This window comes from Paroedura picta, chromosome 17 (assembly GCF_049243985.1).
Source record: "Paroedura picta isolate Pp20150507F chromosome 17, Ppicta_v3.0, whole genome shotgun sequence".
Classification (NCBI taxonomy): domain Eukaryota; kingdom Metazoa; phylum Chordata; class Lepidosauria; order Squamata; family Gekkonidae; genus Paroedura; species Paroedura picta.
Genome location: NC_135385.1, coordinates 19,459,450 through 19,483,887, shown reverse-complemented (window position 1 = coordinate 19,483,887; position 24,438 = coordinate 19,459,450). Strand labels below are relative to the sequence as shown.

The following is a 24,438-nucleotide window of genomic DNA, read 5'->3' as shown; positions in this document are numbered from 1 at the left end:
CCATGAGCCCCTGTAAGCATTCCTGCCAAGGCCGCCGCAAAATGCCTTCTCTATTAGAGACCCATGCATGCAGGGCATTGCTTAGACGCATTAGGGTAAGCCTTAAACTTAATGTGCAGCACTGAACTTTCCCAAGCTCCCGGAAAACAAGCCTGACCAAGCAGGAAAAAATTTATCATATTTTCAATTAATCCGCTTTGATTAACATAACTAAAGCTGAGGAAAGTTTGGAACAAAAGACAGGACAGGGCAGGCTTTTTCTGGAATGCGACAAAGAGGGTAGGTAGACCTGTTGACCTGGCTTTTGTTTACGTTCTGCTATTAAGGAATCTCTCTGGGAATATTTCTGACACTGTATGGGGTTACGACTGGCCTTACTGATGAAGCATGTTAGGGATGGATGCAGGACATGTTGGGCTTTAGGTTTAGGGTGCTGCTGCATGTGATTAATGGCCACTACACTCATGCTTTTTAAAAATGACTAAAAGCATAAAGGATGAAATCAACAGACAGACATTTGCAAAGGTGCACATTATACAGGTACAAATTTATCTTATTATACAGATTATTATTATACAGGTACATTTGTAAAGGAATCACAGTGGATACATCTCCTCTTCAGAATTAGAAGAATCGGCATCACAAAGAGCTGGAAGAGACCACAAGGGGGCTGTCCAGTCCAGCCCCCCACCTTCCTGGCAACTTAAAAACCACTCCCTCCTGATTTGGGCTCATCTAATCTCCTCCTAAAAGCTTCCAACAAAGGAGAGTCAACCGTCCTCCGAGGCAGCACATTCCATCTACGAACAGCCCTCCACGTCCAAAAACATTTTCAAATATTTAAGTGGAACCTCCTTTCCCATTATTTGAACCCACTGCATCTCATCCTTGTCTCTAAAGCTGCAGTGAACAAGCTGGCCCCCTCTTTGACATGTCTAGTTGAACATAGCTATTGCATCACCCTTGGCCCTCCTTTTTTCCAAGCTGCACATTCCCAGCTCTCCCAGCCTCTCCTCGTAAGGCACAGGTTCCAACCCCTCAGCCCTCCTAGTTGTCCTCCTTAAATATCTACACAACAGCAAACCAAAGTTTGTCATCACATTTTGTCGGAAATGGCCCTAAACGGCCCTAAAAGCATTAGCTGACTGGACAAGAACAGCTGCAGAAGCGATTTTCAGGCAGCCATGTAAATCCACTTACAAACGGCATGAAACGGCAAGATTTTACCCCTTGCTGGCGGGTAAAAATGTAATGGCTGGGGAAGGGAATGGCAAACCACCCTGTACTGAGTCTGCCAAGAAAACGCTAGAGGGCGTCACCCCAAGGGTCAGACATGACTCCGTGCTTGCACAGGGGATACCTTGACCTTTATCTTTATGTAAAAAAAAAACCTTTCTAGTGTTCTTGGCATCAAAACCATGGACGGAGGCTGGTCCTATGAGAGGCATGACACATTTTGTATTTAGAATGCCTTGAAAGTCCACGCACCTGTAATTTACATGGTTATTCTGTTTTTGCTTTCTGTTTCCCTCCTCAAAGCTTTCTTGTACATTTCGTTTATTCCTCTTTCTGCCACTCAACAGCAATGACAACAACAAAATGCTGGCAGAGTTTCACAGCTGTTCAACGCACCAGAAGTCAAGCCATACACAGCAGAAAGGGTGTAATTTGGTAACCTTAAGGCACCTAACCAAGGTCCTTATGGGGATGTTGGAGGTTTGTTGCCGCAAAATCTTATTAATCAGGCAAATGCTGGTGGTCCTGCAGATTTACATTTTAGTGGGACAAAATCAGCAGCAGGACAACCCCACGTGACATTAGGAACCACGTACTCATTTGTGGCCCCTGTTCGCTCCCAAGTATATTTTGTAGTGTGTTATTACTCAGACTGCATTCACTATGGGCCCTTCCACCTGCAGAGTTACACCCATTTGAGGAAAGGTATGATTTTAAACCCATTAAGGCAAACCGGAACAACAAGCCCTGCAGAAACTATTTGGGCTTCATCTTGCAAAGACTTAGGGCTTATTGTAGGGTTATTCCTTACACCACATCGTAATTAGTGTCTCAGTCTCAGATGAGGAGAAAAGAATGACTGCTAGAAATCTTTAGGTTTGTGCAAGGGATTAAACCGGGAAGAGCTATTAACATAAAGGACAGGATTAAATTTTAAGGCATTCTAGATCTTGATTCAGTATTATATCCTGGGAAGAAGGGCCCGGCAAGCTATAGGTCTGCATGTGCTCCAGGGGCTCATGGGAATTGTAGTCCATGGACATCTGGAGAGCTACCATTTAGTCACCCCTACCCTATGCCATGGGACAACTAGCAGGCAGCCACCTGACAGCTGCTGAATTCCACCCACCGCGGACCCTGCTGAGGCAAAAATAGCATATAGAAGTCTGTGAAGAATGGATGTGAGAAAGATGAACCTGGATGGTCCCACAGGCCTACAGGCCATTGCAAACGGCATAGGAAAATTAAGACAGATCTGTAAGAGGTCCCTTATACAAAGAGGAAAGGAGGCGAGAGCTCAGCTGGTAGCTTGGCTTAAAATCAGGTCCCTGTTTGTAATGATTAATGTAATGTTGGGTAATGTTACCCCTTAATACTTCCCTACAAAAATTCTTCTGGCCCTGTAAAGCCTAGCAAAACGTATTGTGCCATAAATGCCAGAGCCCAATTAATGCTCCAGTAACACAGCAAAAAGGTTACAGGCTTCACCTGCATTTAAATGCACCTTTTATTTAGGCTGACTTAATGCGTGGCTGTAATTAATCCAAGGTGGCTTCCACAGGGTTTCCAAACAGCGTCCGCGACTAGACACGTTAGCTCCTACAGCTGAACTGCAGGGCTTGCCTGCAACCCATTTTCTGGGCCGTAAAATGTGCCTTTCTGAAGCTTGCCCCAGCTAGCAGCTCTTCCTCGATAACATCGCTCTGAACCAATCTGACTGGGATGCTAGTTTGGATGCAGATTAGGAAATCAAGAAAGGTGTTGTAGCACGGCCTAATCCAGTTGTAATCCAGACGGAGAGGTGGCCTCTGTAGGCCCCTGTCCTGCCAGGCGCCAACCTCAAATCTCCAGTTTTCCAAGCTGTAGCTGGCAACGCTACCCCTCATCCACCACCACTGGCCAGGGGGGACCCTTCAGCTCTACTTCTAGAACTACTAGTTAGTCACTGGGCAACAACAGGGGGGGGGGGGTCTGATCCAGCAGGGCATTTCTTACACTATTCTATTCTAGGCCACTGTGTTTTAGGGCAACTGAACGAGCAGGTAGTGGCAACTGAAATCCCAGGTTTTCCTGGATGACGCATCTGCCCTTGACCCATTTCCTTCTGGCTTCAGGCCTAGTTTGGGCACCCGTGTCGTGTTGTCGTTTTGATGGACAATCCTAATTTGAGAAGGGATAGAAGCAAGGTCTCTGTGCTGATGAATTTAAAGACAGCCTTTAGCACAGTGGATCCCTCTAGCCAGGTAAATCATTTGGGGAGTGAAGCAGAGGCGAGGTGCCGTGATGGTTTCGGCAGTTTCTGTCCAATCGGATTCACACAAGACAGCTGGAATCCTCAGGAACGTTGAGGTATTTCTGCCATAAACCAGGGCTACCTAGTCACGGGTCTGTTGCAATTTGCCCTGTTTTGCCAGGGTCTCTGGAATGTCACCAATCCTCAGGAAATGGAAGGACTGGAGCCTGGGGGGAAAGTTATAAAATCTTCCATTGCGCAGTCGGGTAGTTTCTGTGGGCAGCAAAGTGGATTCCAGGGTTTGGATCAAGATAAAATAGAAGAAGTAGGGACCAGTTGAAGGTAGGGACAGAAAGAGGAACTCAATTGTTATTTTCTTAGGTGTTTGCTGTCAACTGAGGGAAACCTTTTTCTGCAGCCGCCATTTATGCAAACGGCTCCTTGTTTTGAAAGCTGCGAGTTATTAACAACTATTTGGACTTTGGGGGTTTTCCAGTCCAAACTAATCTTTTAATCTTTTAAAAACTCTGCTGGGATTTGCATCTCTCCGGCTTGGTTCGAGGACTCCGTGAAAGAGAGCCTGTCCTGAGCATTGAAAGGGAAGGCTTATAAGGAATTCTCCAAGCCAGGTTGGTAGAAGGATGCTCACCTTTGTTGAGATAGGACCAGGCATGAGAAGGGCAGCAAAGATTTGTCTGCTGCCTGGGCAGGGACGTCTAAATTGGATTCTTCTCTCCATCTAAAAACTCCTTGCTTCTTCAGGGACAGCGTCATAGATTGTATTAATGACAAGCTATTTATTAAAATTATTTGTGTCTTTAATTAAGCGAACTTGTAGAAGCAGCTCTCTTTGCTCTGGGACAGTGCCTGAATGCTATGATATGAGTACCCTGGCTGGAAAGGCAGCAGAACAGCTGAAGTTCATGTTATGGTGGTCATTCCCTGGCAGAATGTATGAAGAACTTGGGGAATTCTTGAATCTGGGGCTGTCACTAGCTGCCTTTCACCAGTCACATCTGATATATAGTGTGAAGTTGCTGGTTGTCGACAACAAAATTTCAGAAAACTGTAGCAGTGGTGTTTTTTTCTTTGTTTCCAGTGTAACTTTGAATATTCCAGCACTGATGTTTATATGTTTACCCTAAGTATTTCAAGCAGATTCTCCCCCATTTGCCCCCTCCCCAAGCGTTGCGTAAAAATTAAAATAGAATCAGTAGCTTATCGAGCCGAAGCGCACTTCACTGTACAAGAGGAAATGTAGAACACAGCCTATGAAAATCTGATATATTTATGGAATTTTAAAAGTATAAAACATGTTCATTTTCTGCAAGTAAAACTGCAAATACCTTTTACTAAAAAAAAGAAAAGAAAGCTGCAACAAGGTTGCAACTTAGGTTACATTGCTCATGTATCTTAGCATCTGCAGTGGAAGAGGTAGGGAAAAAAAGGGGGGCTTGAAAAAAAGAAAATACATTTTGTAGTAAAGAGGAGGACAGAATCAGGCTCATATAGCTATAATAGGGCTGGTAGTATATCTGGCTATCAGCTTTGTTAACAGTGAAAACACAGGATTCTTTGATAGTATCTTAGCTCTGCACACAATGAAGCATAATAGTTGCAGATAAACATAGCCAAATTAAGACAAAAGGAATGCTTGGAAATTTGTCGTAAAATATACACAGGAGCTGTTATATCATTGTGGATTGTGCTGCCTGTGAGAATAATGGTTATTGAGTTACCTGTTTCCTGTGTTTCTCCTTTTGTCCATTTCATTTTCACAACCCCCCTGTGAGGTAGGCGAGGCCGAGAAGAGAATCCCTGTCCCGAGGCCACTGGTGAGCTCCAGGGTTCTTCTTTCCTCCATTTTATCTTCACAGCAAACCTGTGAGGGAAATAAGATGAGAATAACTGTCCCAAAGTCCCCTCGTATGCTTCATAGCTCCCTCGTGTTATCCTCACAACAGTCCTGTGAGGTAGGCTAGGCTGAGAACAGCTGTGCCCAACCCACTGGGTCTCAGTAAGAATTGAGTGGAGGCTCTTTGCAGTTTCCACAGTTCTTTAATGTCATTGTTATTAAGTTAATTCTATTGTTGTTATCACCTTATTGTTACTATAAATGATGTTACCTTGTATCATCTTCTTGTTTCATGTAAATTGCCCTGAGCCTTCTCCTTTCCTTCAGTTTATCAATAACCCTTAGGGTTGCAAACCTCCAGGCAGTTCCTGGAGAACTCCTGTGATTATAACTCAAGTCCAGACAACAGAGATAAGCTCCCTTGGAGAAAATGACTGCCTTTGAGGGTGAACTTTAGGATCTTATGGTGTGGGACAAGGCTGCCTCTTCTGTTATGCCCCCTAAAGATAGTTACGATCAAGCGATCCAAAGCTGCTTACGGTTCCTGGCCCCAAAAGGTAAAACTGGTCTTAATCAGGGCCAGGGCTTTTTTGTTTCTGGCCTCAAGCAGGGTCAGGGTCTTTTCAGCCATGGCCCCTGTTTGGTGGAAGACTTTCCGTAGGATCAGGGCCCTCTGGGAGCATAAATAGTTCCAGAGTAGTTCCACCAGGCCTATGGTTGAAGCCAGGAATAACCTCATGAAAACGCTGGACTCCCTGCTTAAGAAAGCACGTCATCCAACCCCACAGAAGACCTGAAATTTTAAAACAGGTGGATTTAATTTCATTTAAATAATTTAATACAGTTAAAACCTAATTAATTTACATGCTAATTTCGCTGTGCATGTTTTATTGGATGGTTCTTCTCTGACGTAACCCGCTCTGAGAAGGGCAGGATATAAAAATAAATGTATTATTATAATAAGTCTACAAGGTCCTTGGCTTCTGGCCTTCCAAATACCACTCCAAGTCTCCAGAAATGTCCTAAATGCAGAGCTGGAAACCCTCCCATGCAGCCTGATCCCCCCCCCCCCGGAAACTGATTTAGGTCATTCAGGGATAAGTTGCATTTCCGGGCACCACCTGGAGATTGGCAACCGTGGAAACCCTGTCTGGCGAGACCTTATTCCCATTTTTCCATTCGATCCTCATAGCAGGCCGTGATAGGGTCGCCACCTTTGGGTCAGGAAACCCCTGGAGACTTTGGGGGCAGAGCCAGGAGTGGGCGGGATTTGGGGCAGGGAGATATTGCAATGGTGGAGGAACTGGGGTTGCCACCTCTGGGTCGGGAAAAACCTGGAGACTTTGGGGGGCAGGGCCAGGTGTGGGTGGGATTTGGGGCAGGGAGATATTGCAATGGAGCCCCCCACTAGGGAAACTGGGGTTGCCACCTCTGGGTCGGGAAAGACCTGGAGACTTTGGGGGGCAGGGCCAGGTGTGGGTGGGATTTGGGGCAGGGAGATATTGCAATGGAGCCCCCCCACTAGGGAAACTGGGGTTGCCACCTCTGGGTCGGGAAAAACCTGGAGACTTTGGAGGGCAGGGCCAGGTGTGGGTGGGATTTGGGGCAGGGAGATATTGCAATGGTGGAGGAACTGGGGTTGCCACCTCTGGGTCGGGAAAGACCTGGAGACTTTGGGGGGCAGGGCCAGGTGTGGGTGGGATTTGGGGCAGGGAGATATTGCAATGGTGGAGGAACTGGGGTTGCCACCTCTGGGTCGGGAAAGACCTGGAGACTTTGGGGGGCAGGGCCAGGTGTGGGTGGGATTTGGGGCAGGGAGATATTGCAATGGAGCCCCCCCACTAGGGAAACTGGGGTTGCCACCTCTGGGTCGGGAAAAACCTGGAGACTTTGGAGGGCAGGGCCAGGTGTGGGTGGGATTTGGGGCAGGGAGATATTGCAATGGTGGAGGAACTGGGGTTGCCACCTCTGGGTCGGGAAAGACCTGGAGACTTTGGGGGGCAGGGCCAGGTGTGGGTGGGATTTGGGGCAGGGAGATATTGCAATGGTGGAGGAACTGGGGTTGCCACCTCTGGGTCGGGAAAGACCTGGAGACTTTGGGGGGCAGGGCCAGGTGTGGGTGGGATTTGGGGCAGGGAGATATTGCAATGGTGGAGGAACTGGGGTTGCCACCTCTGGGTCGGGAAAGACCTGGAGACTTTGGGGGGCAGGGCCAGGTGTGGGCGGGATTTGGGGCAGGGAGATATTGCAATGGTGGAGGAACTGGGGTTGCCACCTCTGGGTCGGGAAAAACCTGGAGACTTTGGAGGGCAGGGCCAGGTGTGGGTGGGATTTGGGGCAGGGAGATATTGCAATGGTGGAGGAACTGGGGTTGCCACCTCTGGGTCGGGAAAGACCTGGAGACTTTGGGGGGCAGGGCCAGGTGTGGGTGGGATTTGGGGCAGGGAGATATTGCAATGGTGGAGGAACTGGGGTTGCCACCTCTGGGTCGGGAAAGACCTGGAGACTTTGGGGGGCAGGGCCAGGTGTGGGTGGGATTTGGGGCAGGGAGATATTGCAATGGTGGAGGAACTGGGGTTGCCACCTCTGGGTCGGGAAAGACCTGGAGACTTTGGGGGGCAGGGCCAGGTGTGGGCGGGATTTGGGGCAGGGAGATATTGCAATGGTGGAGGAACTGGGGTTGCCACCTCTGGGTCGGGAAAAACCTGGAGACTTTGGAGGGCAGGGCCAGGTGTGGGTGGGATTTGGGGCAGGGAGATATTGCAATGGTGGAGGAACTGGGGTTGCCACCTCTGGGTCGGGAAAGACCTGGAGACTTTGGGGGGCAGGGCCAGGTGTGGGTGGGATTTGGGGCAGGGAGATATTGCAATGGTGGAGGAACTGGGGTTGCCACCTCTGGGTCGGGAAAGACCTGGAGACTTGGGGGGTGGGCCTAAGGCTACGGAGCCCACCTGGAGGCGGCGGGCACGGCGGGCACGGGGCGGCCCGAGAGCCTCCTCTGTCTCCTCAGCGGCCCGGAGAGGCTTCCCGCCCAAAGCGCGCGGGCGGCCCCGGAGGCGGAGCCGGCAGGGAAGGGGGCCGGACGGGCCTCGCCTCCTCCTCCTCTCCTCCTCCTCCTGCTGCTTCTGCTGCTCCTGCTGCCTGCCGCCCAGGGGGGGTCCCGGCCGAGAGGAAGCGTCGCCCCCTGAGGTAAAGGGTCGCCTCAGCGCTTCAGCCCCTCGCCCTGACTGCGCTCCACGGCGGCGGGGAACTCTGCGCCGCCTCAGAGGCACGGCCGCCTCCCGTGCCTGGACCCCTGAGGAGGGAGGGAGGGAGGGTGGGTGGGTGGTAAGGGGGTAGGGGGGAAGTGGCCTGGCCGGCTCTGAGGCGGGGCAGTCTCTAGTCTGGTGGGCAGCAGGGGGCAAAAAGGCACTCTGCACATGCTCAGGCAGCGTTGACCTCAGGCTGGTCTGTGGCAAGTTGGGGAAAGGGTGTGTGTGTGTATTTATTATTAGTAGTATTTATTATTTATTACTCATTGTTTATTGTTTATTATTTATTATTTACTCATTGTTTATTGTTTATTGTTTATTATTTACTCATTGTTTGTTATTTGTTATCATTTGCTTGCTTGCTTGCTTGCTACTAATTAATTAATCTATTAATCTATTTATTTATTTAGTTTCCGGAGACTTGTGGTGGGTTACGTCAGGGGTAGTCAACCTGTGGTCTTCCAGATGTCCATGGACTACAATTCCCAGGAGCCCCTGCCAGCGTTTGCTGGCTGGGGCTCGTGGGAATTGTAGTCCATGGACATCTGGAGGACCACAGGTTGACTACCGCTGGGTTACATGAAGGCTTCATGTAACCCACCACAAGTCTCCGGACACTAGCAGGATAAAAATCCAAACAAACAAATAAATTAATTAATTAATAACACACACACACACGTACAATTCATGTACGTGTATTATATGTATATATATTTCTTCTTATTAAATCTAAATAAATCTAAATATATGACATATACATGAAATATATACACACACACACGCTCAAGGGCAGGGCAGTCTTTAGTTGGATCAAAAACATGGCGGAGGAACTCTGCCCGTGCTCAAAAGCATAGCCGTTTGATGACCAATACAAGTGATTGGCACACCCCCCCCCACCCCCGTCCCCCAGTTCTGTGTGAGTGGATATTTCTAGGGTGGGATTCTGGGTGGGATTTTGCAGGATTTGTGAGAGGCTCGGCCTGGTGGCTCAGGGTTGGGATGTGTTCTTGGTATGCTCAGAGGCGCTCTGCTGGTTCTAGAGGGGTCGTGGTGTTGGTTTATTGGAGCAAAAATAACCAGGATGCTCGTGGCATCTTTAAAGACTTTATAAGTTTAAAGACTTAATACGTTTTTATTCCAAACCAGCATGAATGTCTTCGGGTTATGTGAGGAACTTTGCAGCTGGTTTGGCAGGATGGGGGTGTATTGAAAAGCACTGCAAACATTCCCCCCCCCCCCCAGCATAAATGTTTGATCTAGCTAGATCCACCAGTGTAATTTTATGGACTGTTTGCCTTAGGGCTGCCTTAAAGGCGGCTTCTGTTTTTAAAGTTGCTTGATGTTTTTATGGCTACCTGCCTTGAGTCAGTCGTATATTTTATATAAATATATAATAAAATCCCACCATTTGATTCCAGCATGGGCTTTTATGGACCGGTGCCCACTTTTTTAGGTGCTGTGAGTTGGATCCTCACTAGGATCATTCTGTGCTGGAGATTTGCAAGCAAGTAAGCAGCAGGTTCAGGTGGCTGTGAAATGCAGGAAGTGCAAAATGAAACGCAATGATGGACATTTCAGATTTCATCAGGAGGAATGCAGGCTGCCATTAATCCTAGTTTAATGGAAGGTGGAAGTTGATGCCTAGCTGTTTTCTAAGAACACTTTCCTGGGAGTAAGCCCCATCAGACCTATTTAGGATTGCTCTCTGAAGTGTAACTGCTGGAAAGTTCTGGGTGCCTAATTGGTGAATTTTGCTTGGTGGTTGTATCATATGGCTCTGGTGTTTCAGAAGCAAACAACTGAGGTTGCTACGGATTGTCCCCTCCCTCCCTACGCTGCTGGCTTTTCTCAAATCTGGGCAATTTCCCTCTCTGTTTCCACTTATTGCCTTGTTGTTAAAACATGACAAACACTGTTAAAATCCCTTTCTTTTCCCGCAGAAGATGCCTGCTCCCTCTCTCATGTGTTTTAAAAGTGGGGGAAATCATGGCAAGTGAAACCTGTGCAGCCAGATGAGCCAAAGGCTGTGAAAGAGCAGTCTCAATGAGGGTAGGATGCTTTTTATTCCTGGACCTCACAGTCAGTTGTGATTTCTCAAGTGTCTTTATTAAAAGGTTTCTTTCCTTCTTCCCTTCCCTTCCCTTCCCTTCCCTTCCCTTCCCTTCCCTTCCCTTCCCTTCCCTTCCCTTCCCTTCCCTTCCCTTCCCTTCCCTTCCCTTCCCTTCCCTTCCCTTCCCTTCCGAAGATTTGGAGTCCTCCGTTTCTTCTTTCCCAGCTCTGCTACCTTTCAACCCCTACATTCAACCGGGTTATTCTTGCAGCATGCTCTTTCCTTATGTTCTGGCCCCAGCTGCTTGGCAAGACACAGGGTATGTGTATTTCCTCTGCGGTTTCTTCTATTTCCATGTAGACAAATAGTTCCCCGGGTCCATCAGAAACCTCTTCTTCTTTTGGCAACCAGAGCATTCAGTCCAGTTTTATCTCATCGCCTCTGGCACCAAATCAGGCTCCAGGTCCTGATTATACTTTGTGTCTCCCCCCTGCTATTAGCACTTAGTGATTGGAGTCCTTCGGGGTTCTTGAAGGAAGGCAAGCTGCCTGTTTCCTCATCCAAGTATTCAGCGGGGAACGTCTTGTCCGGAGCCCGTGGAACAAGTGAGCCGGACGCCCTGGTTTAATGAAGAACAGGGAGGGAGAGTTGGGCAGAATTATACAAACTGTTTTTTTTTTCTTTTTTAGTGGTGAGGGAGTCTATGCCCGTGCTTGGAAGGGAGACCTGGAAAGCTGGAAAGTAGCAGGCATTTCCTAAGCCCACTCTCGTACCTAAAATGGAATGTAGATTCTCTGGTTTCTTATCCAGAAGCAGAGTTCGGGGCGTACTGAACTCCCTTCTTTGCCGTTTCTTGCTTTTTCTGCTGTTTTAAAAAAATGTTTGCAGTTCGTCTGTCGCAAAGCATCTGTGGGCTACAAGGTAGATCTTCCCCCCCTACATTTGGAGCAACTGGGTAGCGAGGCAGTGATGAAGTGATGACTTAATGCTCTTGTAATGCTCTTCTGCTGCTTCGGTGCGGACGGAGTCTGTTTAGATAATACTTGTGCTTTGATTTGAACCAGAAATGCAGTGTGTTCGGGATACTCTTGAGCCTACGTGTGACAGCTGAGAAGACCAGCCGAAGCCTTCCAGTCGGCTTCTCCGCCTAAGGAGCTGATATTCCGTGCTGTAAGTTACATCCCTTGAATAGCGTTGTTCTTACAATAAGGAAGTTTTTGTTGTCCGTTCGAACAAAGCTGGCCGTTCAGAGATGCGATTTGGCTGTCACAGGAAACAGAGTGACTAGGATCTGCAGGGCTAGCGTCAGCTGATGCTTCTTATAGTTCTGTGTGCTTGACAAAGAATCTTCCCTGAAACAGACTAGGTCTACTGCGGAGAGAGTTCGATCATGTTTGCTTTTGCTGCGGTGATTTGTCCAGCTTGGTTGCGTGAGGCTGTCAGGTAGGAGTAGAAGAGACTTTTTTGTACTTACGGGAATGGCAAGTTATGTTTCTTGGCCCGAATGTAAATGTCTTCATTCTTATAAGTTTACTTCACACAAGTGTGTAGACTTGTTGAGTTAACCCATGCTTCTAAAACTGTTTTGGTTCTGCAAAGCAAAATCAGAGTCCAGTGGCACCTTTAAGACCAACAAAGATTTATTCAAGGCGTGAGCTTTCGAGTGATTTTGTTTTGTTGTGCTGCTTCAGACCAACACGGCTACCCAAATCTATTTTGGTTCTAGTGAAACTCTGTTTTTTTTTTAAAAAGCAGCGGCATAAATCAGCTGCTTTGCGGTGTCTCTGTGGCTAATGATTTTGTACCGCAGATATTGAATATTACTGTTGTCTAAAAAAGCAATTTTCCAAATGTCTTTTCTGCCCTTGATAAAACTCTGTATTGATTTCCCCTTTATAAAACTAGCGGTTACTATAATTAGGTAGACAGTCCTTTTTATGTCATTAGCGCTTAGCTAAGTGCTGAAGTTTAAAAAAAAATCGCTTTCGAACGTCTTGGGTTCAGAATTGCTGTTTGTTGAGCTGCCTTTGGGAAGAGGTCATCGGGACCATTTCACATGTCAGATTTTTGACACGCTCATGTAATTGCCCAGCAAGCGGCTATGGCATTACTGAAACTGGGAAATTGTAGACTCAGTTTGCATCCTTGATAGTCTCATTTAAGATAGTCTCATTGTGTTTCCTCACTTTCTGTGGGGTTCAGCTGATGCTTGCCGACTCAGTTAACAGCCTAGGGTTATACATAATCCAACGTTACTGGAGAAGCAGAATGAATTTTCTGTTGTTGTTATACCCTGCATTATGTTGCTGTTGGGTTATCCTGGAGGTTGGCAAAGGCCTGGCAGCACACTCTGGGTGACGTGATACCACCTTAGTTGGGTGGCTCAACTAAATCTGGATGCTTGCTACTCTCCAGCAGCAGGCAGCCTGAAAACCAGGGTGGTGTAGAGTTTAGAGCAAGGGTAGTCAAACTGCGGCCCTCCAGATGTCCATGGACTACAATTCCATGGACTACAATTGTAGTCCATGGACATCTGGAGGGCCGCAGTTTGACTACCCCAGTAAGCATGGAGAGCTTACTGCTTTCCAAAAGGCCTGCAAAACAGAGCTTCAGAGTGGAGTCTAGGAGACCCAGATTCATAGCCTCATCTGACTGTGGAAGCTCCTTGGGTGATTCGGACAGGTAAAGGTGGACAGGCTGTAGTGGGGGAAGGGCATAGAATTGCCAACTCTTAATGCCATGTTCTTTGGAAGCTTTTAAGCAGAGGCTAGATAGCCATCGGACAAAAATGCTGGTTTTATGAACTTAGGCAGATTGGGAGTGGGTGGGCAGGAAGGGGTGTGCCAGTGTTTGTCTCTTGTGGCCCTTCTTGCATACCCAAGGAGTTGCTGATTGCCACTGTGGGATGGTAGGTGGATTTCCTCCAGGCCAGTCTGGATTCTGGAGATTTTTGGTGGTGGAGGGGGGGGGGGAATCACTCGGGCATGGAATTGGGGTCCCTGTGAGTGGGCAGATAGATGTGAATTTCCTTCGTTGTGCAGGGGGTTGGACTAGATACCTAGGTCCCTTCCAGCTCCATGACTCTATGCATGGAATGGTTGGACATAGGCCAAGTTCTTAAGAATTACTTTAATGTCGGCAGCTTAGTAGAGGCCTGCAGCTCAGAGGAGCCCTGAAAGTGGTACCAGCTGGCCACGCCTCCCTGCCACCCCCCCCCCACAAGTGACATCACCACTGTGTTGACAGGCAGGCTCGAGGATGACTGAGGAGAGCGAAAGAGAGACAGGAGGCGGTTTAGGATGGGAGTAAGTGTGCAAGAAGAGCCTCTTGTGGCGCAGAGTGGTAAGGCAGCCGCCTGAAAGCTTTGCTCATGAGGTTGGGAGTTCGATCCCAGCAGCCGGCTCAAGGTTGACTCAGCCTTCCATCCTTCCGAGGTCGGTAAAATGAGTACCCAGCTTGCTGCTGGGGGGTAAACGGTCATGACTGGGGAAGGCACTGGCAAACCACCCCGTATTGAGTCTGCCATGAAAACGCTAGAGGGCGTCACCCCAAGGGTCAGACATGACTCGGTGCTTGCACAGGGGATAGCTTTAAGTGTGCAAGGCTCCACCCTCCTCCCTGGTGCAGAAACCACAAGGGAACGCACTCATGCTTGGGAGTGGGAACAAGGGGAATGATCAGCCCCCTAACTTGTGGGTGAGTCCATTAAGGAAGGAAGGGAAAGGCTGCAGACCCCCTCTGGAGCTCCTGAGGACCCCTTGGGGGTCTGGGAATCCCTGGATTAAGCTGCAGCAGCTCTTAGTGTATGAGAAGGCTGTAGGGGAGTTGTTTTGGTTTACTTGCCACCTTCCAATATGTAGGTTTTAGGACAAGAGTAGAGAGCATTGTTTGGCAGGTAGTTGTGAATTTCCTTCATTGCGTAGGGGGCTGGACTAGATAAACCTGGAGGTCCCTTCCAACTCTATGATTCTGTGCATGGAATGGATGGACACAAGCCAAGTTCTTTTTGGCCAGCTAAAATTATTGTCAGTCCTGAAATGATTTACTTCACCTTTCTCCCTGGTGGGAACATGAAGTGGCTTACGTTGTTCCTCTCCCCTCTGTTGAAGCCTCACAACAACCCTATGAACTAAGAGGAGAGTGCATGGCTGATCCAAGTTCACCCAGCAAGCTTCCATTAAGACTTGGGCCTCCCACATCCCAGGCTGACAAGCTAGTTCCAGGCTGGCAGCTGTGCTGGCCTGCGGCAGAAGAGCAAGATTTAAGTCCAGTTATCACGCGGGGTTCTTTCTCTGGAAAGCTTATACCCTGCAATCTTATTGGTCTTCAGCGCTCCTCTAACCCCTGTGCTGCACTGGCCTGATGGATCTGGTAACCATAGACTGGTGATGCTTGAGCAAGGCTTGTTGTCAGCTCTTGTTGCAACGCTCGCCTCAAGAATGTTCTTGGAAAGAACACACTCCAGACGGCCGATTGTACCTGAGTTACCGTGACCTGACACTTTGCGTTGCTTTTAAAAAGAGCAAAGAAACATGGCCTTGCTCTGAGTTATTAAATGTCAGCTAGATGCTTCCCAGAATCCGGAAACCTGAATGCTGTGTGTTTCTGGGTGGTACAGAAAACGTTTCTTGTGCTCATGAGGCACGGAGAGCTTACTGCTTTCCAAAAGGCCTGCAGAACAGAGCTCTGCCACCAGGTTTATGGTCGGGGCTGGTGCTAGAGCAGGGGATGGGGTCCCCCTTGGCACTGGGACCTGGACATCTTGCTTCCCCCATGCTGCCCTCGCAAGGGCCGTCTTGTTTTAAGGAGGGCCATGGGCTTTTCGCCATCGGTTAAGATTTGTGTGTGTTGTGATTGGGCTTTAATAGGGGGTTTATTGAATTTTATCGCATGGGTTTTCTTTTACGTGACCCGCCACGAGCCGATTTCTGAGAGCGGCGGGCTGTAAATCCAATTAATAAAACAAATAAACGTGCTCGGATGAATGATAGGGAGAGGAAAGGTTTAGATGAGGTTTAGATGAACTAACCCGGGAGGCCGTGGATGGGAAAATAAAGGGGGAGAGAATGACGCAGTCAACGGTTCTTCTAAGGCTGAAACCGGGAGGGGAAGGTTGTAAAATGCAAGAATATTTAGAGCAGGGTTTCCACCCAAAAAAGAAAACCTGCACTGTCCTACAAAAAACATCTGTGCATTTACAGTGGGACCCCTGACATTTGCTCCTGTACAGAAATTTGGTATGTAGCATCACCACATCTGTGAAAACTTTATCTTGTTGAAGGCTTTGCACTGTATTGCAGAAAGGCAGTGGTTCTCAACCCAGGGGTCAGGAGCCCTTTGGGGGTCGAACAGCCCTTTCACAGGGGTTGTGGCAGGGCAAGCAGCTTGGCCAGGGGGTCGGGGTGTCGCCATCCACACAGCAGCCTTGCGGGGTAGATCGAGATAGAGCGTCCGTCTGTCTGGAGCAGCGGAAACGAGTGAAATCGGCATGGTGGGGCAAGAGGCAGAACTGAACTGAGAAACCCCGGGGAAAAAAACAATTTATATGCAATCATGAACCATGGATCTTCACGCCATGGCTCAGTTTAAGTTTGATTTCTTTGAAAAGACACTTGCGTAATTTTATGGTTGGGGGTCCCCACAACAGGAGGACCCACAAAAGGGTCACGGCATTAGGAAGGTTGAGAACCCTGCTGTAATAGGTTTAGGAGCAGGCTGTGCGTTTTTGGCAAACCTACCTGCATCTAACTGGGGCTTTGTCCCAGGCTGGGAACAAGTTTGACCTGTTAATCAACCTGTCGGTCTTCCCTGTCCCTCCTTTGAAATTTCTTCCCCCCCAGGGTGCAGAAAGTTTTGAAAAAAAGGATGCTTCTGGTACATGTTCTCCTCTTCCTTCTGCCTCCGGTAAACAGGTTCAGCAGGTTTTTATGTGGCTTCAGAAAAGTGTTTGAATAGCGGAAATGCGCATTTGCCAACGAAGCCTCTCTCAGAAGTCTCTTTAAAAGCTCTGTCTTTGGTCCATTATAACTGGAAACTGATCGTACTGTTGTTGTTTCTCAACAAGGAAGCCAGCAGAATTAGGAAGCGGGGGGGGGGGGGGGTGACTTAAAAAATGCAGTGTGAAAACAGATTGTAAGGCTTTCTGGAAAAACATTATACATGAGGGGTTTGTCAACATCATTATAAGTGGTTATTTTTACTTCTTGGGCCCTAAACCGAACAGTCTCTAACAGAGAGAGCTAAGCCGCAAATAAAAATAGACCTGAATCTCAACAACCTTGGCTTGCTGAAGTAGAGCTTCTAAAAGGATACGGGCACAACAGATGCATATAATAAACTAATTTTAAAAACCCTTAATATTTTTCCTAGTGGTGTTTGAAGTGTTTTGTTGGGAGATGAAGACCTGGCATTTTGTAGCCCTCTTTTTCCTACACAAAGGAGTCTCAAAGTGGCTTCCAGTAGCCTTTCCTTCTTCTCCCCACAACAGACACCTTATTGAGGCTGGGAGAGCTCTGAGAGAACTGGGACCTGCCCAAGGTCACCCAGCTGGCGACCCAGATTAGAGGCCACCACTCTTTAACCACTACACTGAGTTGGGAGAACTGGTTTGAGTTTTAGGATGCAAGTGTGAGAATATTCCCCAGTTCTCTCTTTAGCGATATGTTGGAAGCTATTTGGCTGACTCATGAAAATTTATTTTGGAATGCCGTCTTCTTAGTCTTTAGGGTGGTACGGGACTCCTGGTTTGATCTGCTATCATGGAATGACGCCGCTACCCCTCAGAAATCGTCCCCCTTCCCCATAGCCTTTATAGTTTCATATTGTGTGTGTGTTTAAATTGAGTTCTGTCCATAAATAGGCTTGTGGACAAGCGAAAATCGTCTGCTTTAGATGATAAGTAAGGGCTTTTATTTGTTCCAAGAAAGGGATTTTCTCTCTCTCCTCTTTCGGGTCATTGGTGTTCTTCCTGAACAAACACTCTGTATGGATGAACCTTTTTGTGCATTTTGAGGGCTTATTTTTGAAATAGGTTCTTTAATGCTGCAGCCTGGTAGATATTCTGAGGGACTCTGCAGCCTGATTCTGTGTGAAATTTGGGGGGTTAAAAGCCCGTTCAGCTTTTACTTGCAACTGTACATGAACAGGATGTAGGTACCCAGGTCCTATTAACATGTACATTGCTGTTTGGGTTGTGGAAGCATCACTAGGAACGCATGCCTGACTTTTGCTTGAATGGTTTTGTAGCCAGGAGGAGTTTTTGGCTCGGAGGCATTTACCTCCTTGCATTATGCATCGACTCGGCTTGCTTCTGTCATGGATTGTGGTGTTTTCGCCCTCAAATTCTGTGCAATTTTCCTTGAGCCGAATAACTTGTTGTGTTACATTCTTCTTCGCCTTAAAGCTGTGCGGGGAATAAATCTTTCCTGTAAAGTAACCTGTCAGGGTGCAGAGATCATGAGATGTGGTGAATTTTTGTCTTTCCTGTAAGGTACAGAGTTCACATCTTCCAAAATATTCCCGGACATTCAGCAGTACATAATTAGTGCTTCTTTTGCAGTGTGTGTGTGTGGGGTCTTTATGAGCTCACTGCAGCAAGTAATTTCGCAACGGTGATCCATGCAATGGTCACTTCCAGACTAGACTACTGTAACTCGCTCTGCGTGGACCTACCCTTGACTTTGACCCAGAAATTACAGTTGGTACAAAATGTGGCTGTGAGGGTCCTCACTATTACAGCTTGGAGGGCCCACACCCAGCTTGTGTTATGTCATCTGCACTGGTTACCATCTTTATGTTTTTTATGTATTATGTATTGGGATTTTCATGGACATGTTGTTTTTATCCTTTTATTGTAAACCACCACGAGTCTCTGAGATGCAGCAGTTGTTGTTGTTAGGTGGGAAGTCGTGTCCGACCCATCGCGGCCCCATGGACAATGCTCCTCCAGGCCTTTCTGTCCTCTACCATTCCCTGGAGTCCATTTAAGCTTGTACCGACTGCTTCAGTGACTCCATCAAACCACCTCGTTCTCTGTCTCCCCCTTCTTCTTTTGCCATCGATCGCTCCCAGCATGAGGCTCCTCCAGGGAGTCCTTCCTTCTCATGAGGTGGCCAAAGGATTTGAGTTTCATCTTCAGGATCTGGCCTTCTAAAGAGCAGTCTAAATATACATAAATAAATATCTGAAAGTGACTGGCTTGTGACTGCTGACCGTCCTTGGCAAGGATTTTCAAAGTGGCAATTCTGAGGCAAGGTGGTGGTGAGTTAATTCATCGGGTCACTTGGATACAGTCCTGGAGTGTGAGCTGTGAATACAGAATACACCAAGGTCTTTTCTTCTGCTGCATGGTAATAACTGGCATTGCTAGCAAAGCAGACATGAGCCCTGGTGCATACCTTTCAGAAGTTAACCACTTTCTGCTCTAGTAGCTACCCGGGGCTGTTACAAAAATGGAAGGAAATACCTTGTGTCCACGGATGTACCCTGAGTACCTTCCTTTCTGGAGAACGCAAAACAGCCTTTATAAATCGATGCGTTTTACTCGCTCCTTTTATGCCTTAGCAGTCACTTCTTGTTAGTTCTGCTCCTTTTTAAAAAGTGAATTGACTCTCTCGTCGGGCAAACGTCAGATCAGAAGAGCTCCCTGGAAACTTGAGAGAGTAGACTTTTTGCCAACGGAAATGCGTTAAATGAACCTCCCCGTGACACGGCCTGCATCTAGGAAGGCTTCGGAACAGTTCTTAGATTAGACATCTGAGGGTTGCGGGAAGGAGAGGTCAGAGATCCTGCCGGTATTTTGGGAACGCTCATTAGGCTGAGCTGTTTGAGCGTTTCTCTCCGCCGCCTGTTAAATGCAGGTTCTCTGTCATCGCCCTGCTGAGCAAATCCAACAGCTTCTGCCACTAAACTCAGCAAGAGCTGGGGGTAATGTCGGCAGAACCAGGAGCTGAGAACGGAAGGCCTGCTTTAAACGTTGACGTCACCAAGGGGCCATGAAAATTACTGCTTCTTGCTCTCATCATCCTCCCCCCTTTCGATCCTTGGATAAACAAGTAGGTCTACCTCAAGTTTTGCCCTTAGAGGCTGCTGAGTTGGTGTATGCAAAGCATTAGCGATGAGAGCACTGTGTACATACCAAATATTATTGCGGGCGCCTGTCATGAAGTTATATAACAGCGCAGTAGCTGGGGACTGATATATAAATTTTCTTGTTATTTTTTATTTGCAGATCACTCCTGGCTGTGTCTTCGAGTGGCAACAGGCCCTTTCTTGGTGAAATGAAACTGTAACGTCTGCAGAAGTGGAATTTGGTAGGGAGCATCAGAAGTGGCTTGGGAAAAGGTCTCCTGTGACTCCAAGTGGTAAGAATTCACAGAGATTTGCTGCATTGCTTTATGTTTCCAAGGGTATTTTGGAGGGCCTGACTATATATTAGCACAGCAGATCTACAGTTGGCTCTCTTGATATCTTTTAGGTTGGAAGCAGCCAGGAATTGTGATGGCAAATTCCCCTTCTCAATGGTGCAGGGACAGTTTTCTGATGGAGCTTGTATTTCAGGGGGGGAGAAAGACAGCTGATAAAGCTGATAAAGCTGTTCAGATTGAGCAGTGATCTCAGGGCTCTCTCAGCCTCCCCTCCCTCCCAGGGTGTCTGTTGTGGGGAGAGGAAAGGGAAGGCGACTGTAAGTTCCTTTGAGACTCCTTCAGGGAGAGAAAAGTGGCATATAAGAGCCAACTCTTCTTCTTCTTCAGTAATCTCAGGGCTCTCTCAGCCGCACCTCCCTCCCAGGGTGTCTGTGATGGGGAGAGGAAAGGGAAGGCAAATGTAAGTTCCTTTGAGACTCCTTCAGGGAGAGAAAAGGCCGCTTTGAGACTCCTTCAGGTAGAGAAAAGCAGCAAATAAGAACCAACTCTTCTTCTTCTTCTTAAAATAAGAATCTTCCATGTGTTCATTTTTCTGATCATGAATCCTACCTTGTAATATGTGGGTTGGTCCTAATACATGGCTACGAACATCCCCTTTCTTTTACACGGGGGAGGGGGGGGTTGCCCTCCAACTTGCTGTAGTGAATAAGAGCGGTGGCTTCTAATCTGCCAAGCCACTCCTCCACATGCAGTCCTGTTAGAGCTGTTCTCACAGAGCAGTTTTATCAGAGCTCTTTCAGCCTCACCTCCCTGACAGGGTGTCTTTTGTGGGGGAGTGGAAGGCGTCTGTAAGCCGCTTTGAGACTCCTTTGGGTAGTGAAAAGCAGGGTATAAAATCCAGCTCCTTTTTCCATTGTCAGAGTCTAATACTTTGGTTTGTTACATATAACATGCATTAGGCAACTTCCACTACAACAAAGCAGGAAAATAATATCTTTTCCAGAATCCAGTGAACTGAAACCAATGTCAGAGTCCCGTTCTTGGCGTAAAATAGCAAAGCATAAAGCTGAACAGAATCTATAGTGGAAAGATTTTCGTTTAAGCTTGCCAATAAAGACTTAGCTACTCTTACAATTATTGCTGAGTCCTTCTCACGTAGTATAGTTTTAATCCATCCACTGTTTCTCATCAACACAGATCTCTTCCCATATTCAGCCAAAGGGTGGCGATGTAGTGTGAACCTAGGACATCCCAAAAGTATGTAGCATAACATGCCAGGGACGTTACACCTGTGCAAACAATATCTCTCCTGAGAGGGAATCTGCAAAAATCTACCTCCGGTCATATTTGAGGGAAGGATGTGTAGGCGAGCTAACAGAAACGCTCTTTTTAACTGGTATGTCTCCAGAATTTGGAGATACGAGGGCCTAGCTTTGTAAAGGAGAAGAATGAGAAGAAGGAGAAGAAGGAGAAGGAGAAGCAGAAGAAGCAGAAGAAGAAGAAGCAGAAGAAGCAGAAGCAGAAGAAGAAGAAGAAGCAGAAGAAGAAGAAGCAGAAGAAGAAGAAGAAGGAGGAGGAGGAGGAGGAGGAGGAGGAGGAAAGCCACTTTTCTCTACCCGAAGGAGGCTCAAAGTGGCTTATGGACGCCTTCCTTTTCCTCTCCCTAAAGGGATATCCCAGAATTGGGGAGAGCACATGGTATTAGAACCTGAAACCAGTGATCCACTCGTGTAAGGATCTTCCCCACTTTTCCTTGTCCCCATCTGCCACTGTCCAACCCCATGTGGAACAAGTGTGGAATAACAGTCACCCAGATTGGTAAGCAGCAGTGAGGAAGGGCTCAATTCCTCCTCTTCAACCCAACAGTGGCGTTCCTTCGACGGAAGAGCTAGAAAGGGCGTTTTCGCCCCCTTCCTCCTTTTCTGCAGCTCTCTTGTTCCACATGTCTATTATTCTGTGAGGGCCCTTGGAATAAAATTCCCCCTGGCTGGAATTTTGGTTTGTTGTGGCTTTACCGTCAGCCTCACAGCAGCACTTCCTTTGGGAGCCCTCTGCAACGGGTCAATCTTACGGGCCCGTGAGAGCAAAAGACTCGACTGCTAATAGTTTAGAAGCAGGAGCCAGCCTGTTTAGCACATAGAGAGGTGGTGGGGATTCATTCCACCCAGGAGGTCTCCAGTTGCTAATTCCGGTCCAGTTGTGTCGTCAACAGTTGTGCAATGAGCTTAGCTGTTGGGGAAAGCTAACCTCGTTTTAAATCCCGAGGTGGGAACAACGTTCGCCGGAGGGCCATGGTGAAAACCGGTGGGGGAAAGAAGTGGCCAGCCACGGGCCACCTGCCCACCCAGGCCACAGGCTTGCTGTCCAAGGCTAATTACCCCCTGCAAGCCATTGCTCCTTCCCTTAGATGTCTAGCAGCATATGTTTGCAGGAAAATTGGGGGAAGCAATTGAAAGGAGCTGTAGGGATTTGGAGTTGTTGCCTAGCAACAGATCCCCCCCCCCTCCCCAGTTGCTGCTGTGTTACAGCTTCTCTGGATTGCATGTGGCTTTATGGAAGCTGTGGCAGGAGGAGGGGAGGGAAACATCGGGGAGAAGAGGAAAGAAGAAGAAGAAGAAGAAGAAGAAGAGGAAAGAAGAGGAAAGAAGAGGGAAGAAGAAGAAGAAGAAGAAGAAGAAGAAGAAGAAGAAGAAGAAGAAGAAGAAGAAGAAGAAGAAGAAGAGCGGCACATGCAGAAACAGGGATTGTTTTGTCTGTTGCTCAGGGAGGATCAAACTCTATCTGGAGTTGGGAAGACCATCTATGGTTCTTGTGTGGTTTAATGGCAGCTGGAAGAAGCGGACTGGCCCCTTTCTCCATCTCCCTCATACCATTTTCCTCATCTCAGCCAGCTCTCTACGGGTGTGGCATGGGGTCCTTTGACAGGACCATTAGGCTAGAGCTAGGGGATGATTTGGGGAGGGAAGGGTTAAGCCCCATCCCTCCATACCTGCTAAATCCAACTTCTCACTCATACCTTTAAAGTGGGGGTGGAGGGACAGAGAGCAGAGATCCATTTACAGAGCTCTGAACAATGCAGCTAGTTTGGCCCTTAACTATCTTCTTCTTTTCCTGCACTAAGAAGAAAAGGGTGAGGGAGAGGCAGATGTTGAGGGAGGGAAACCAAGGTCAAGATGTTCCATTCCATCTTCCCTCTCCCTCCAACTTGTGGGTTCAAGCGTGGGCCAAAGATCAGCTGGAGGCAACCCGTTCCTGCCCCTTCCGAAAATACCTATCGTGTTGGAGCAACTCCCGTTGCAGATAACAACAACAACGAGAAAGAGCAGCAGTGAGACAGATCGCCATTTTAAATCCTTTTGACTGTCCAGCTGGATGCAGGATGAGGCCTTTTTATTTTGGAAAAACGAAAGGACTTATTCACTTTTTGACATCTCCTTGGCAGACAATCTCTGGCATCTTCAACTTAAAAGATCAGGTGGGAGGCGACGTCGAAGGAAAACCAGCCGCCAGTGAGACAAGACAGTACTACAGGCTGTGATGGGCCAGTGAGATGATTCAGTTCAAGGCAGCTTCATCTTGTGTGTGTGTATCAAACATGGAAGAGCAAGGACCTAAGCCTGGCTGCCAAACGTAATTAGTTTAGATCTATCACATTTCCAATGGTCACTTATTGCGAAAGTTGGGCGATGAAAACATCAGGCAAGAGAAGAATCGATTTGTTTGAACTCTGGTGTTGGAGAAGGCTTCTGCAGGTCCCATAGATCAGTGGTCCCCAACCTTTTTATCACCGGGGACCGCTTAACGCTTGACAATTTTACTGAGGCCTGGTGTGTGTGTGTGGGGGTAGTTTACTCCTCTGCTCTCAACCACTGCCCTAACGCTCTCTGATCGCTATGGTGATGTTTAAACATCCCTTCAAAATAAGAGACAGACACGCCACAACAATGAACATAAGGAACATTTTATTTTCATGGAAATTTTAACTCCTGACAATGACAAATCAATGGGAACCCTGAGCTTGTTTCTCTGCAACAAGACAGTCCCATCTGGGAGGGATGGGAGACAATGACACCCAAAGTGTGTTGTAAAGGGCCGGGGGGGGGGAGAAGGCGTCCTTCGCGGCCCACCTCCAATTAGTCGACGGACCACATGTGGTCCGTGGCCCACAGGTTGGGGATCGCTACCATAGATGACAAAAGTCACCAACAAGGAAATGCTACAGGGCCAAAAGCCTGTAGGCAAAATCACGGAACTCCGGCTCTTACTTTGGCTGCGTCATGCGATCCAACTCAAAGCGGTTATGCTGGGATTGGTCAGTGGCTAAAGGAAACCAGGCCGTCAAGGGCGCGATGGTTGGGCGTGATCAAAATGGACCCTGGCCAGAACATTGCACGGCTGATGGAGGCCATGTGGGATTGGGGGTCATGGCGGTGGCTGTGCCATGGGAT

The 24,438-nt window shown here is 47.9% G+C and overlaps 2 protein-coding genes across 14 annotated transcripts in view; one reads left to right on the top strand and one right to left on the bottom strand.

Moving 5' to 3' along the window:
• The window catches only part of TEDC2 (tubulin epsilon and delta complex 2), a 32,498-nt gene extending 24,101 nt beyond the window's left edge, over positions 1-8,397 (bottom strand). For both annotated transcript variants that reach the window (XM_077316739.1, XM_077316741.1), the window contains exons 1-2: positions 8,276-8,397; positions 5,209-5,351 (exon numbers count right to left, since the gene is read on the bottom strand). In XM_077316739.1, coding sequence (XP_077172854.1) covers positions 5,209-5,333 — 125 coding nt within the window. In that variant the 5' untranslated portion in view covers positions 5,334-5,351; positions 8,276-8,397. The remainder of the gene's footprint in view (positions 1-5,208; positions 5,352-8,275) is intronic.
• Positions 8,398-8,428: 31 nt separating this feature from the next.
• Positions 8,429-24,438, top strand: part of LOC143827135 (ankyrin repeat and fibronectin type-III domain-containing protein 1-like) — a 258,996-nt gene continuing 242,986 nt past the window's right edge. For 5 of the 12 annotated variants that reach the window (XM_077316436.1, XM_077316438.1, XM_077316424.1 and 2 more), the window contains exons 1-4: positions 8,429-8,513; positions 10,516-10,624; positions 11,690-11,795; positions 19,855-19,987. The gene's annotated coding sequence lies outside the window, so the exon portion shown is untranslated. Of the gene's footprint in view, positions 8,514-8,742; positions 8,795-10,515; positions 10,625-11,211; positions 11,231-11,471; positions 11,547-11,689; positions 11,796-11,949; positions 12,069-19,523; positions 19,679-19,854; positions 19,988-24,438 lie in introns of those variants that run through there. The other 7 variants (XM_077316425.1, XM_077316429.1, XM_077316426.1 and 4 more) reach the window with 7 other exon arrangements.